General features: G+C 39.9%; 2 protein-coding genes across 4 annotated transcripts; one reads left to right on the forward strand and one right to left on the reverse strand.

Annotated features, from left to right (window-relative positions):
* The first annotated feature begins 232 nt into the window (after nt 1–232).
* On the forward strand, nt 233–3,056 carry LOC111331130 (uncharacterized). Its single transcript, XM_022936182.2, has 3 exons — nt 233–359; nt 1,943–2,090; nt 2,535–3,056. The coding sequence occupies exons 1-3, from the start codon at nt 302–304 to the stop codon at nt 2,857–2,859; spliced, it is 531 nt and encodes a 176-aa protein (XP_022791917.2). The 5' UTR covers nt 233–301; the 3' UTR covers nt 2,860–3,056.
* Nucleotides 2,126–11,454, reverse strand: LOC111331128 (QRFP-like peptide receptor). 3 transcript variants are annotated; one of them, XM_022936180.2, is made up of 4 exons: nt 10,206–11,454; nt 8,130–8,198; nt 7,210–7,719; nt 2,126–6,498 (listed from the first exon to the last, which is right to left on the reverse strand). In XM_022936180.2, exons 2-4 carry the CDS (start codon nt 8,146–8,148, stop codon nt 6,422–6,424), a joined length of 606 nt encoding a protein of 201 aa, XP_022791915.2. In that variant the 5' UTR covers nt 8,149–8,198; nt 10,206–11,454; the 3' UTR covers nt 2,126–6,421. The 3 variants fall into 3 exon arrangements, with proteins under 3 accessions (XP_022791915.2, XP_088580837.1, XP_022791914.2); XM_088724711.1 differs by having other exon boundaries at nt 2,126–7,719; nt 8,130–8,178; nt 10,206–11,450; XM_022936179.2 differs by having other exon boundaries at nt 2,126–7,719; nt 10,206–11,449.
* Between the last annotated feature and the right edge of the window lie 3,585 nt (nt 11,455–15,039).

The raw sequence follows: 15,039 nt of genomic DNA on the forward strand, positions 1-15,039 counted from the left end.
CAAGCAATCGCTTTTGGAAAAAATCAGTGGGGACGTGAAATATTTCTTAGAGGAAAATCAAACTTTTTTTTTTATTTTGGGTTATTAAATTATTTAAGTATCGTCTCTTATTAAAGTTTTCTGTTCTTGAGTACAATGAAAATATTTCATTTTCTTTAAACAGAAGTGCCAATAAAATGAATAGAACACTGTATGTTCTTTTAATAAAACCTCATTAGCTTTATTCGACCAAAGCATTCGACAAAGAAGCGGCGCTTTACAGAAACGGACCGGACTCGCCCAGAAGATAAAAACTCTGACAATGTTATTGCCTTTTGTTCTGCTCGGTTTTGTAGTTCCAAGTTTTACACAACAACTAGGTGAGTGCTATACTTATGTTAAAACGTTATCTCAATTTAATGCCCACCTATAAATCATGATCAAGCATGAGAATAAAATAAAAAGACGCAAAGAGATTTCTGATATTTTCCTATCACAAGTTACTAGAAGAAATCCGAGAATGATACTCTAACCGCCAATTTTTCAAAATCTTATAAACAGTTATCACTGATCAGAATGTGTACCAAAAGACTAAAAAAAAACGATCGGACTTTCGTTTGAAGACTGCGTGAAAAAAAAAAAAAAAAAAAAAAAAAAAAAAAGAGGAAGAAAAACGGATCAACAACATGTTATATAGAGTCAAGTTATTCTATAGCTTACAAACTGCAGTGGTAATAGAAGTTAATGTCATAATCGCAAGCGGAGGACAAAATGTTTCTTTAGACGACCTAAACATCGTTCGAAGGCAGTTCCCAGGGAAATAATACAATATTGATCACTGAACTCATCATATTCGTTTTCAAGCGTTCGCAGTCTTCTCAATTATTACTTTTATTGTTTTTTTATTGCAAGTTGACAAAGGGAATTAGTGCAATCCTTTCTGTAAATAGAATAAGGAAGACGGTAGGTTTTGAGCTCGGTAAAGAAATAGAGAAATAATTTGGTTATATCAACAAAGTTGAAATGGTAAATTGGCCACCGTAATGATTACAAAAGCTGACGTTTCGAGCGTTAGCCCTTCGTCGGAGCGAATAGAGGAATTGTGGGTTGTGTGTGCTTTTAAAGGCAGAAAATGGAGCTACGTTATTGGTGGGTGCATGGCAACGAGAAAAACATGAATAAATTAGTGGAATTTATTCATGTTCGTTATTGGAACGCTTTTCATTCCACTAATTTATTCATGTTTTTCTCGTTGCCATGCACCCATCAATAACGTAGCTCCATTTTCTGCCTTTAAAAGCACACACAACCCACAATTCCTCTATTCGCTCCGACGAAGGGCTAACGCTCGAAACGTCAGCTTTTGTAATCATTACGGTGGCCAATTTACCATTTCAACTTTGTTGATATATCCAAATTATTTCGTTACTCCCACCGACGCAGCCCCAAACAGTTTCTTTCGAAACTATCAGCCTTTATTAAAGAAATAGAGAAGGTTGTTTTTCGTCTTGTCACTATTTCAATTGTCTCTACTTCTTTACCGAGCTAAAAACTTACCGTCGTTGTTATTCTATTTACAAAACATGACGCTAATCGACATTGCCGATCCTAGCAGGATATATACGCAGGACGCATGTCATAGATCATGAAATTTGTAATGAGCCTTGCTGACCATAGCGTGTTTTTGGCTCAGTGGTAGAGCATCGTAGTCCGCGGAATCCAAAGGTCTGAGGTTTAATTCCTTATGGAGAATTTTTTCTTAGAACAATCCTATAATTTAATTCATTTATTTTTTATAAACAATACTTGCCCCTCATATGGAAAACTCTTATAATGAAAGAAGCACTCGATAGGGCTGAAAAATTAATTTTTGTTTCAGTTTTCTTCTTAATATGAAGATAACTGTGAAGATAAAAGTTTCCCTTTAGACAGTAGCTTTACAACATCTTGTTTCGTTGTCTAGGAAACAAGTCATTCGAGTGGGCACAACTAAACCTGCGACATGTGTGCTTTGAGTGTAACGGAGACCGTCATGGAACAATATACAACTTCCTCCGCGAGCCCCGCTTGGTGGCTGCCATGAAATTGGTTTACAGAAGTGGCGAAATCCGGTAGGGGAACTTAAAGGCAGAAGCAAGAAGGATACTTGTTGAAAATCAAAATATATCAAGTTTATGAATTTCCCAGAAATTATGACATTCTGAAAATGGATTTGACATCAAATAACCAAGTCAGGACCTTACCGTTCCTCAATACTTCAACTACCAAGGTGTTTCAGCCATCCCTAGTCATGGTTACTTGGGTCCATAAACCACCATTTTAATCATCGCACATCAAACAACATAAATTTTAAACCAATCAAAGCGAAGCATTATACTAATAGGGATGGCGTGTTACTGAAGGAGTAAAGCCATCATGGACACATCAATTAGGCATATCATTTTAAGTCCGTCTCTTTGTCCTCTAAAACTTCTTGAAAATTAATGAGGCTTTGAACCTCGAAAAAAATATACATGCATGCTGTATTTAAAATAACTCGGTGTTCTGTATTCCAGATGCACGCCAAACAAGGCCTATAACAGTCGCTGGGGCTGTCATTCAGGCAGCAAAACTCCCCTGAACGCCATTGTTACTGACCAGAGAAACAATGTCATCTATCCAAGGAAGGAGTACCTCAAAGACCAGTCATCTCTATGGTATGCGATGCCCGAGGTGGACGAATCATACTCCGATGAGCTTGTCTTTACCAATTTTGGCGTCCCATTTTACTTGGAGAAACATCGCGAGCTCCGCATTTGGTGTGGCGAGGACCTCAAAAACAAAAATGATGGCGACAACCAAGGACGCGTGTGTGTTGATGTTTACATTAAATATTATTGATTGTGACAAATAGGATCCTGAAGTGCTCTTCTTTCGCTGAATTTACTTTGAATGGTCACGCAACGTCTCTAGCTGAGTTATGGTCGCGTTGTAGAGGTGTTGTGCGACAATCCAAAAACTTTATGCAAAGGAAGAGCTTTGTCACAAGAACTCGATGTACTCAGGCATTTTGGAGAGTAAAGTTTATGGAGAAATCATCTAGAGTCCATTTGTCTGAATGTTAAGTAGTGTCTTTCTATGGGATATTACGCAACACTTCTTCAAAGAAGCTTCATGTAAGAACGCTGCATGACATCCCAAAAATCTACGGAGAATAAGTACCACCATTTTCGCTTGTTTTGGTTTTTTTTCACATGAACTTCATACAAGGAAACTCCTGATTTTTCCAAGGAAAAGTAAAATGACATAATGAGCACTCATATCCTTGTCCTTAAATTATAACAGAGTTAGTATCTAGAGAGCAAGTGGCCGTTTTGGGATTTTGGCCATTAGTGGTCGATTTCCAATTGATTTTTGCCACTAGTGGCCGATTTACCATTTTGGCCACTGGTGGCCGTTTTGCCAATTTGGCCACATGTGGCCAACTTTCCATTTTGGCCACGTGGCAATTTTGCTATTTTGGCCACTAGTGGCCGATTTGTCATTTTGTCCACTAGTAACCAATTTTACGATTTTGGCCATTTTTGGCCGTTTTGGCATTTTAGCCACTAGTGGCCGATTTGCTTCACTTCTGATCAATTTTCCCGCTTGGTCACTAGTGGCCGAGTTACCATTTTGGCAACTAGTCCCCAATTTTCCATTTTGGCCATTAGCCGCTAATTTCTATTGGTCACTAGTGGCCGTTTTATTATTTTGATCACTAGAAGCCGATTTGCCATTTTGGTCACAAGTGGTCGTTTTGGCATTTTGGCCACTAGTGGCCAATTTGCCATTTTAGCCACTAGTGGCTGTTTTACCATATTGACCACTGGCGGCCGATTTGCCATTTGGTCACTAGTGGCTGTGTTGGCATTTTGGCCAGTAGGGCCGATTTGCGATTTTTGCCACTAGTGGCCGTTTTGCCATTTTGGCAATTAGTGGCCAATTTCCGTTTTTGGCCACTAGCACTCAATTTGCCATTTTGGCCTGTAGTGGTCGTTTTGCCATTTTGGCCTCTAATGGCCGTTTTGCCATTTTGACCACCACTACTGGCCACAATTGCAAATCGGTCACTAATGAAAAAAAAAAAAAAAAGACTGCCACCAGTACCAAAAAGACTGCCACTAATACTAGTGGCAGTTTTCCCATTTTGCCTACTAGTAGCTGTGTTGGTATATATTTTGGCCATTAGTGACCGATTTGCAATTTTGGCTATTAGTGGCTGTTTTGCCATTTTTGCCATTAGAGGCCGATTTGCAATTTTGGCCACTAGCAGCCGATTTGCCATTTTGGCCTCTAGTGGCCGTTTTGCCATTTGGCCACTAGTGGCCGTTTTGCCACTTTGGCCGCTACTGGCCGTTTTGTCATTTTAGCCACTTGTGGCCGTTTTGCCATTTTGACCACTAGTGGTTAGTTTGCGATTTTGGCCACTAGTGGCCATTTTGGCATTTTGCTTACTTGTAACTGTGTTGGCATTTAGGCCATTAGTGGTTGCCTCGCGATTTTGGCCACTAGTGGCCGTTTTCCCATTTTGCTTACTTGTAACTGTATTGGCATTTAGGCCATTAGTGGTTGCCTTATGGTTTTGGCCACTAGTGGCCGTTTTGCCATTTTGCTTACTTGTAACTGTGTTGGCATTTAGGCCATTAGTGGTTGCCTTATGGTTTTGGCCACTAGTGGCCGTTTTGCCATTTTGCTTACTTGTAACTGTGTTGGCATTTAGGCCATTAGTAGTTGCCTTGCGATTTTGGCCACTAATGGCCGTTTTGCCATTTTGGCCATCAGTGGCCGATTTGCAAATTTTGGCCACTATCGGCTGATTTACCATTTTGGCCTCTAATGGCCGTTTTACCATTTTGGCCAATAATGGCCGTTTCGCCATTTTGGCCAGTGTGGCCGTTTTGCCATTTGGGCCACTAGTGGTTGGTTTGCCATTTTGGCCACTTGTGGTCGTTTTGCAGCTATTTTGGACAAAAGCAACCATTTTTCGATTTTGGCCAATAGTAACCAATTTGCGATTTAAGCCACTAGTGGCAATTTCGGCTACTAGCCTGAACCGTTTTGCTATTTTGGCCACTAGTGGCCGTTTTGGCCTTCTCGGCACTACTGGCTAATTTGCGATTTTGGCCACTAGTAGCCTTTTTCCGATTTTGCCCACTAGTGGCTGTGTTAGCACTTTGGCCATTGGTGGCCCATTTGCAATTTTGGCCACTAGTGGCCGTTATGTCATTTTAGCCACTTGTGGCTGTTTTGTTATTCTGCCCACTAGTAGCCTTTTTGCTATTTTCGCCACTAGTGGTTGTTTTACCATTCTGGCCACTTGTGGCTGTTTTGCCAGTTTGGCCACTAGTGGCCGTTTTGTCATTCTTTCCCCCTGTGGCTGTTTTGCCATCTGGCCACCTGGGCTGTTTTGCTATTTTTGCCGTTTTCTTATTTTAGCCACTAATGGCCGTTTTGCCATTTTGGCCAGTAGTGGCCGTTTTGCCATTATTTTCTGGCCACTTGTGGCTGTTTTGCATTCTGGCCACCTGAGGTTTTTTTGCCATTTGGGCCACTAGTTGCCGTTTTGCCCTTTTGGCCACCAGTGGCCGATTTGAGATTTTGGCCACTAGTGGCAATTTTGCCATTGTGGCCACTAGTGGCCGTTTTGCCATTCTGGCCACTAACGGCCGATTTGCCTTTCTAGCCACTTGTGGTTGTTTTGCTAGTTTGGCCACTAATGGCTGTTTTGCCATTTTGGCCACTATTGGCAGTTTTGCCCTTGTGGCCACTGGTGGCCGTTTTGCCATTCTGGCCACCTGTGGCTGTTTTGCTTGTTTAGCCGTCATTAGTGGCCGACTTGCCATTTTGGCTACTAGTGGCCAAATTGCGATTTTAGCTACGAGGGGCGTTTTTGCCATTTTGGCCAATAGTGGCTGTTTGGCCTCTTTGGTCATCAGTGGCTGTTTTGGCATTTTGCCACTGGTTGTCTTTTTGCTAGTTTGGCTACTAAGGGCCGTTTTGGCATCTTGGCCACTAATGATGATTTTGCCATTTTAGCCACTAGTTTCCGATTTTTGATTTTGGCGACTAGTGGCCGTTTTTCTCTTGTGGCCTCTAGTGGCAAAAATCGCAAAAACGGTCACTATTGGTCAAAATCGGAAATCTAGTAGTTAGTCTGTAGTATGTAAACATAGATTCAAACATAGATAAACATTCGCAAGAATTAGTGTGACAAGATTTAAGAACATTTCTCAAAATTACGCTCAGACTAAGTGCTAACTGGCCACAGTTTGAGAAGTTTTAGCTTTAAGATTCGTTTAGACGATTTATTTACTGTTATCAGTTAATTAATCCATTCTTAAACGCGCGCATGGTGGAGGCATTTTTAGTATGTCTTAGCGGCCATCTTGGCAGCTATCTTGACAGCCATCCTTGCACTTATCTATTGGACCACTTTGGCAGCTATTTTGGAGGCTATCGTCTTTGAGGCTATGCTGTCGGAGGCGTCATACCCTTTACCTAATCGATCAAAAGTTACATTATTTACAGCTAAAGGTTCCAACGCAGATGTAGTGAAAACTCAGGGATCCATTCACCCCACTTCTCTAATACATTTATGGGGGGAGGGGGGGGGGGTAACTGGAACGTCCGTGTGTATTTCCGGTCATAGTCATCCTAGGTGCTCGTCACCAGGCTTGACAGGTGGGAGGAGTGGCGATGGGGCACGAGATATTTGAGTTTTCATTTGCGAAGTTAAAACTATATTTGTTCCTGCACTCCTTTTGATTGATAAGCTGGCCAATTTCTTGGTGACTGTCTCTTGACATCCTTTTCTGTACATTCCACTAAGAAATGCAACTAGTAAGGGATTGATGGCGCTGTGGGAGTGACACGCCCAGAAGGGCAAAAGTAAAGCCACATGAGGTAAATGTAATTCGGACCGAAAGTATGTTAGTAGATGTATGATGTGAACTGGCAGCCAAAACAATGTAAACGCTATCACCAAAATTATAAGCATTCTGATGGTGTTCTTGTTATGGATTTCTCTCTTTAGAATGAGGTCTGGGGAACGTATTCCTGGTATTTTATGTCTCCATAGCTTTCGGCAGATGCACGTGTACAGTGTTGCAATGAACAGTAATGGAATCACATAGAGCATTACAAACACCAGGACATAATAAAACTCAAGAAAGTACAGATATTTAAGGCTCACATTGCATTGGCTCTCACCGTTTGGGAGCTTTAAACTTTCGTAAACAATCAGATATGGACTCATTAGAACCAGGGACGCAAACCAGGTCAATGCGTAGCTCGTTCTGATTTTCTTGAAGAACTCGACGCGTTTGAAAGGAAGTACAACGCAGATGAAACGGTCGATGGCGATCAGTACGTGTGTGAGAATAGATGCAGCGATTGACAATGTCAAGCCATATTGCACGACCTTGCAGGTAATATCACCGATCACCTCAGACAACCAAAGGTGCTGTAGGTACAAGTACATAACGGATGACGGCATGGCAAAAAAGGTGATAAGTAAGTCAGCCACAGCCATATTGGCCACCAATAGGTTCGTCGTGGTTCTGAGGCGAGGTGTCTTGTGTATGACGTAAATCATAAGAGCGTTTCCTACCAGGGAGACGATGAAGATAATGACATAGGCAAACGTCATGCCAATTTGAAGTTTCAGGGAAATTGGAGATTTTGGCAGGTCGCTGTCATTACCAACGATTCCATTAGAACCTGGTAAAGAAACGGTTTATCTTTAACTATATATGTTTTTTTGTGGGATTTGGCAGATGCTGCATTCTGAAGAAAGGACTTCATGATTGATTTCAAAGCTGCACTCAATAAAACAGACCGGTACAGCGGTAATTCGTTTCGTCTCCGTTTCTACAATGACTTACCATTTTCCTTTCTTAACGGCTCACTTCTTCGTTGCATTCCAAGTTAATATTCTCTCTCCTAAGTTTCTTTTGATGAATATTTTTTCTGTATTTTTTGAAGGCAGATTAGTCCTCATTAATCCACTTAAAGTAATTTTGTACTACCAGAATTTAAAACGACATAGCTAGATCATAACATGTTACCATGGTTACTAACTTCCTAGCCTTTTTTTTTTGTTTCCTTAATTTCTAAATCATCAAACTTACCATTATGAAAAACGGCCATCGTAGCCCTTGTTGCTTTGTTTTTTTTTGTCTGTGGAATTGATGCAAGATCTAAGAGCAGACAGTGAATAAGCAAACAACGGAACTGGAATCGTAAAATGTGTTAATGCATAAAAAAAAATGACTTTCATTTCCTTTTGCAATCATGAAACTTTCGGATAAAAATCGTAAATACATTTTTCTAAAATTGAGATGAACACCAAACCTTTGGCTATCAGACTTATTCAGCTGTGCGTGAATAAGACTGTTTGTTTCAGGAAATGTTGCCAAATTACCACTTAGAATTGAAATGACCCAAAATATTAAACGGTCTTTTTATCGTAGCTTACATGTGCGTGCACTGTTCTGTTCATTATCGACGCAATCAGCTCAATTTCTATATGAACTTTTCCTTCTTTCGTCTCTAATTCCTGCATAAATCAGTTTATTATCATTTCTTTGATAGTATCTCTGGATATGTTCTAAAACTAAAGCGTTTTTTCTTAGTGTGACCATAGCATCTTGCGTTCTAGGGCGAATGGCAGAATGAACTATCGCCCTGGGCAGGGGGTGAGAATTCTTTAGTTGAACTGAATATCTTTGAAGGATTCAAAAGCCTTAGTAAATACAAGTAAAACCGTGTCGATAGAATATAAAGCCGTGTAAGTCCTCGAAAAGGTTTTTTTTCGCCCGGATGACATCCTTCTATTGCCTTTTTTTAGTTAGAGTCCACGAGACATTACATCGAGTACAGTGGTTTTAAGTCCAGTGATCTTAGGTGCTCTCGAAACGTGACAGCTTATAATCGCTATCTTGCAATGGTTCACGGAAAATCTTAATACAAGGGTCAGACTTACAGAGATATCATCAGGCACCATCCTGTATGCTCTCAATACAAAAAAGCTCTTAAATTACCCCTAAAATGCTCTCAATGATTTGATATCCAGTCGGTTAAATAGCATTTCGTTTCCTCTGCTAAATGACACCATTGTCACTAGATGATAAATTTTCTTATCTGTTTGTCTTCAATTTATTAATATTTTGTGTTATAAGCTTACTTTTAAAATTTCATCTTCACGAAACGAATAGTCTTATCATCTGAAATTCTCACATTTTGAATTACACTTTGATGCCACAAAAATGCTATTTTTTTTGCACTGCCCACGCTTTTTCTCGGCCAATGCTGAGTGTACCGGAAAAGTAACTTAGTTTTAAAATTAATTGCATGTACAGCGCAAATAAATGTATCCTTTTTCCTTTTCATGTAGACGTACCTTGCTATATTGCAACTAACTTTGCAAAAGATAATTTATCTGTCTGATGCGTATCATTTGCTGTTTGAAAAAAATGAAATTAATAAAAAAAAACTAATGGTCAAGAGTATTTAAATAAAAGCTTTCGAAAAAACTTAATCAACTTAAAATATATCAAAATTCCTGTTTATGAATAGATGTTTTTTATCATTCATTATGAATATAGATTTCCGTAAGGCCTTGGCATAGAATATCTCTGTCTTCAATAATCACCTCTTTGTTCTTCTGAAATAACCATAATTTGAGTTTTCCCACTACTTAGCACTTTGTGTGAGGCTCGCAATTCAACGGAATGTTATTTTTTCACATAAAATTCTTTTCCCAAAATTTAAACTTTCTGAGAATATGTGTAAATCTTTTCATATGATTTTGAATTTTTCGGCTTTCTGGTCAAAAGTTTGAGAGTACTTGAAATCACGTGTCAAAGGCTAACCTAAAATTTGCAAGCGCTGAAATCTTTCACAGTCTGTGCAGTGCAAATTATCGCATACACTGAAAAAGCTATACCCTAGAGCTAATTAAAGGTAAAGTGCTTCTTTACTGAAAATTAATTGCCAAAGGGATTGCAGCTGAGTCAAACAAGTAAGTAAACCAAAATAAAGTATCTTATACAAACTGTTATTTCGGGAAAGATTCTTTCAGATTTAAGGACTAACACGTTCTTTTGTTTTTTCTTCATTTTGTACGGATAACTGTGGAAGGTTGAACATGGATATTATATATATCATGTCCCGAAGAAAATAACTACGTAACTACCATTCATTACCTTGAACTTCACAGAAAGTAATAGAGACTTTCGCTCGTGTCAGAGAAAAGTAGCAAGATATGGTACTCGGATCAATAAGGGGAAAATTCGTCACTGGAAAACGGTCTCAGCTCCCCTTTGATCGGTGGACTGTTAGACTGGCAAAACAAGAAGCGACCAAATCTTTTTAAGGATTATCATGCGGGATACAAATTAGTGAGTTATACATACAAAGAATCCATTTGTCGGTTAATATGTAAGGTCGCATATAAAACCGCCGTCCATTTAAAACAAACATCTTGTCTTGTTTCAAGTGGAAATAGATTGATACTACAAGAAGTATAGATCTCAAAGATTATGACAGATAATAAGCGGATTTTGAGGAAGTTATGGCGGAAAAATCCCTCCAAACAAACCCTCTCCAAGGAAAAATAATCGATAAATTCTATATTATACCAGAAGCAAAAGTGATTCAGTTGTGTCACAATCCGTTGGTAGAAGCTCAGAGTATAATTAGAAAAATAGGATTGATTATAAGAATAATGAGTTTCCTTTGTACGATTAAAATTACATACATATGTTAAAGAGATTTTGAAAAGGATCTTCTCTATTGACAGAGATATTATATAACATGTGGAAAAAAGTGCAGTGTTCCCACTCTGAGTAAATTTTTTCTTGTTTCTAAAACACCGACGATCCATTTCAATGGATAATTTTTAAAAGTGTTGTTTTTACGTCGCGGCGGCCAATTCCTTTGTTCACTTACAAATTCATCAACTGAACTACACCTCGGATTTCGTTTTCATTACCAGTATGTTTGAATTTGATAATATTTACTTCCAGCACAGAAATTTTATTTCTTGTTTCAATAATATGGAATGAATGAAGAACAGGCTACTAAACTAGGACTAAACTAAACCTGGAATTGAACTAACTTTTAACGTTCTTTCAAGTAAAAATAATGTCATTGCAATTTTGTTCAGCTCGTACCCTATGTGACTGAGACATCGTTAGTAATATCAGCTCTGCATGTCTGAAAATGCGACACCACTGAGCATTATTTGGAGCTAAGAGAATTCTCTTTTGATATGCTCCACCTTATGGGATAATTATGCATACTTCCTAAGCGACTAACCAGTCAGCGGTCATACTTCAAAGCCATTTAAATGCAAATTACCTCCCGGTTTATAGCACCCAGAAAGGACACAAACAACAAGTTCTTCCTTTTCGTGCTACCAGGTCAGTGTGACACTTGCATTCTGTACATTCAAGTATCTTGGTGTTTTTTGTATTTTGTTCAGCTACTGCTGTCCTCTTCACTTATCAGTTTTATCTCCGTTCACAGAGTTAGCATTTCAACTACGAAATTCGTCGGTTGCTATTTTGGCGCTTGCTGGTTCAATAACACCTCGCACGCGGCCGGCACAAATTTTTCGAAATGACCTCGAAGGCAGAGAACTTTGTAAAGGAGAACCAGCCCAGTGACTCTTTAGCGGTTGAACCAACCGTAGTTACGAAAGAGTTTGTTCGTCGACACCTTCAAAGACGAGAGCGTCGACGTGGACGCTGACGAATTGAAAAACCAGCTTGGTATTGACCTTACCCTGCAGTCCTTGAGTTCCCTGCAAAAACTGGCGTCGCTAGTTTGAATTCTGTTCCCCGACTCGGTAAAATGTACCACAACATCGGGAAAAGAGAGGGGATGTAGAAGTACAAAGGAGGGTCAGGAGTAGGAGGAGGGAACGGCTGGAGAGGAGAGGAGAGGAGAGGAGGAAGAAATGGGAGGTCAACAGGTGTTCTCAGAGATTGCCTGTCAACCAACCGCGAGTACTAAGAGCCTTTCATCAAATCATCATGTCATCAATAATGATTTGCTAATAACTTTTGTTTGATCATCATCATCAATAGCATCTCGTTGCCACCAGTGCCAGGGTAGTGAACACTTCATGGCCCAGTGCTCCTCCGCGCCACAACGCTGCCACAGGTGTGGGGGTATGGGACACTGACCGGTCCCATTTTCCAAATCGACCGCAACAGCGTCCACGCACACCATATTAGGGAGCTTTAGCAGCGACGATGGCGACGGCAACGAGAACGGCAGAAAACAATAGGCTTAATGAACAAAAACAATCGCCCTGCACGTGCGTTTAACATTTTGGTACATTTCTTTGCCGTTCTCGGCAAAACAACAACGTGAAATAACCAAACTTTAGGTTTTCTCGAGAAAGTGAGCGCATGACGGTTAATATTTCTTTCTTTCTCCTTACTTTAACGCCGTTCGTAGTGATATAGTGCCTGAACAGTTTGCCAGCATTTTCCAAGTGAAACACATCGGAATAACCTCGAAAGAGTTACAAAAACGAAAAGTTAGATTTCGACACGACGTTTTCGTTGCCGTCGCCGTCGTCGTTGCTAAAGCTCCCTATTATAGTTACGCACAACACCGCACTAATGCACCACAACGCACTAATGCACCACAACGTCCAAATCCTTCTACAGTAATAAACAATTTTTATATTAATGCCATTTTAGGAACTTTCGTTATAATTAGTTTTTTGTTTTTATCTAGTATTTTCCTAGGCCCCATTTGTCATCTAATGAAATATTTTTCTGAAAAAGTATTCTTGTCAGTTTACTTCAGTTGTAATTGCTTATTGTCATGATCAGCAGTACTGCTTAATAATCCCCACAACTATTCACACAGCCCGAGGAAATCAATTTATTTGGTATACTTGTAATTGCGCAGGTAGTGTAATAAGAGAAACTGGATTTTTTTGGTTTCATTTTCTCTGTCTGTTCTAGGAAAAAACAAAACAAAACAAAACAAAAGAATTGTGAAGTCATGGGAAATTCGCGAAAAGAATCTTGTGACCCTTCCCCACAGTCTGGAGGTACACCCCTTGATAGACAACCTGCACCTCAACACCTGCCGCATGGACCTTATCCGGAGGTCACGCAGAGGCAGAGGCCTTTCAGATCAAGCAGTCAAGATTATTGCAGCATCATGGTCCACTGGGACTGATAAGCATTGCAATTCAGCCTGAAAGAACAGGAGGGCATTTTGCGTACGCATGCGTGCAACCGCTGTACAAAGAGGGTGTGATTGCGGTAATCAAAATGGCGCGGGAAATTCAAATTATACTTATCATGTGCAAGAAATTGTTCGATATCAGAGGACACATGTATAATATCAATTGTTCCACCCGATAAGTTTATCAACCATTAGTAAGCGCTGGGGAGAAAGGCAGGAATTAGAGATGACTTAATCCAGAAACCTTTGAAATAAAGATTTATTCAATCACATCCGTATGTACGAAAAAGAAAGATATTAGGTCTCGTACAGACTCTAAGCTGTTCGTTTCATTTATTAGGCCTCACAAGCCAGTCTCCACTGCTACTATAGCCAGACGGGTTACAACGGTTTTTTCAAGTGCTGGCATTGACACATCTATTTCTAGGGCACACAGTGTTCGAGGTGCTTCTGTAACCAATGCATATGTTAAGGGTGTTCCAGTCTTATGGATTCTACGTGCTGCTGAGTGGACAAATGAACGCGTTTTTTTGTAAATACTATCTTAACGGATGCATTGTCCTTGAGTAACTTTACGCACTAAACTATTGTTGCTACATCATGTTTAAATTAGCTTCGGTTTTTTGAAATCGCATAATTATCCCATAATATGGAGCATATGGAAAGAGAATTTAAAAATTAGACGAAAGGCACTTACCTTAAAGTATAATTGTAATTCTCTGAAGATGGATAGAGCGCTGGACTGTTTTGCGGGAGGTCGAGGGTTCGAGCTCCGGCCGGACCAACACTCGGGGTCTTAAAATAATTGAGAAGAATTTGCTACCTTTCTATATAACATCAAGAAATGGTTAGATATTCTAGTCTTCTCGGATAGGGACGAATAAATGGAGGTCCCGTCTCCTGCAGGGTTGGGGTAGGAGATGTTAATTTCCCACACACGAGATTACTGTGTGATGGATGTCCTTCCCTGGAGTGGGATGGGTGGGATATTGGGCGCACTTAATTTGGAGCCTCGCTCTGTTGTGCGACCCTCACCACACTCTGGTGAAAGTGATTAAATAAATAAAGATGTGGAGCAGTATGGGATAATGCTTCCCTCCCTGTATTGTCCCTCGCCCTTTTCAGGGGACCTTCGCCAATTTCTCACTCCAGGATGAACTGGTCCTTTCTGAGTGTTATAGAACCGGGAGGTAATTTGCATTTTAATGGATTTAAAATGTGACCGCTGACCAGTTAGTTGCTAAGGAAGTATGCATAATTATCCACAATGCTCCACAAATCTTCAGAGAATTATAATTGTACTTCAAGGTAAGTATCTTTCGTATAATTTTTAAATTTCATTTGAGGCAGCTCTTAAAAATTTTATTGGCATGGCGTCAGTAAAGTAAAGAGACTGAATCTTCTCTAACAAAAGGATTTCTTAACACTGCATCAAGACGAATCATTTCCGAAGGACGGTTAGGATTTTGATATTCACCAATTCATATCAGAAAGAGGCAGTAAGGGTAGTTCATCATGCAACTCTAATTTTAATTTGCATCAAAAGAATAAAATGTTTCTCGTGCGCTGAAGGTTAAAATATGAAAAGAAAAAAAAAAAAGACAGCCGGCTTTGCAGATCTCTCTTGACAACGCTTGTATTGGCTTTGCCTTATTGTGCTTTGTGATTGGTCCAGATAACTCGCCCCACAGCCCTAAAATAACCGATCAGTCGCTGGGCTGCCCGTGTTTTCCCGCGCTCTAGGACCCTTGAGGCAAATTGGCTGTTTTTACTTTAGGTTCTCCTCATAAAATTGGCTCTTAAAGGTGTTTTCCTTAATTTATT

The sequence above is a fragment of the Stylophora pistillata genome, chromosome 1 (genome assembly GCF_964205215.1).
Source record: "Stylophora pistillata chromosome 1, jaStyPist1.2, whole genome shotgun sequence".
Classification (NCBI taxonomy): domain Eukaryota; kingdom Metazoa; phylum Cnidaria; class Anthozoa; order Scleractinia; family Pocilloporidae; genus Stylophora; species Stylophora pistillata.

Excerpts from the sequence above, each read along its gene's own strand:
- LOC111331130 (XM_022936182.2), top strand. The coding sequence starts at position 302 with ATGTTATTGCCTTTTGTTCTGCTCGGTTTTGTAGTTCCAAGTTTTACA. Across the intron at positions 360-1,942 it reads AAGTTTTACACAACAACTAG|GAAACAAGTCATTCGAGTGG; the intron begins GTGAGTGCTATA and ends TTCGTTGTCTAG. Across the intron at positions 2,091-2,534 it reads TACAGAAGTGGCGAAATCCG|ATGCACGCCAAACAAGGCCT; the intron begins GTAGGGGAACTT and ends TCTGTATTCCAG.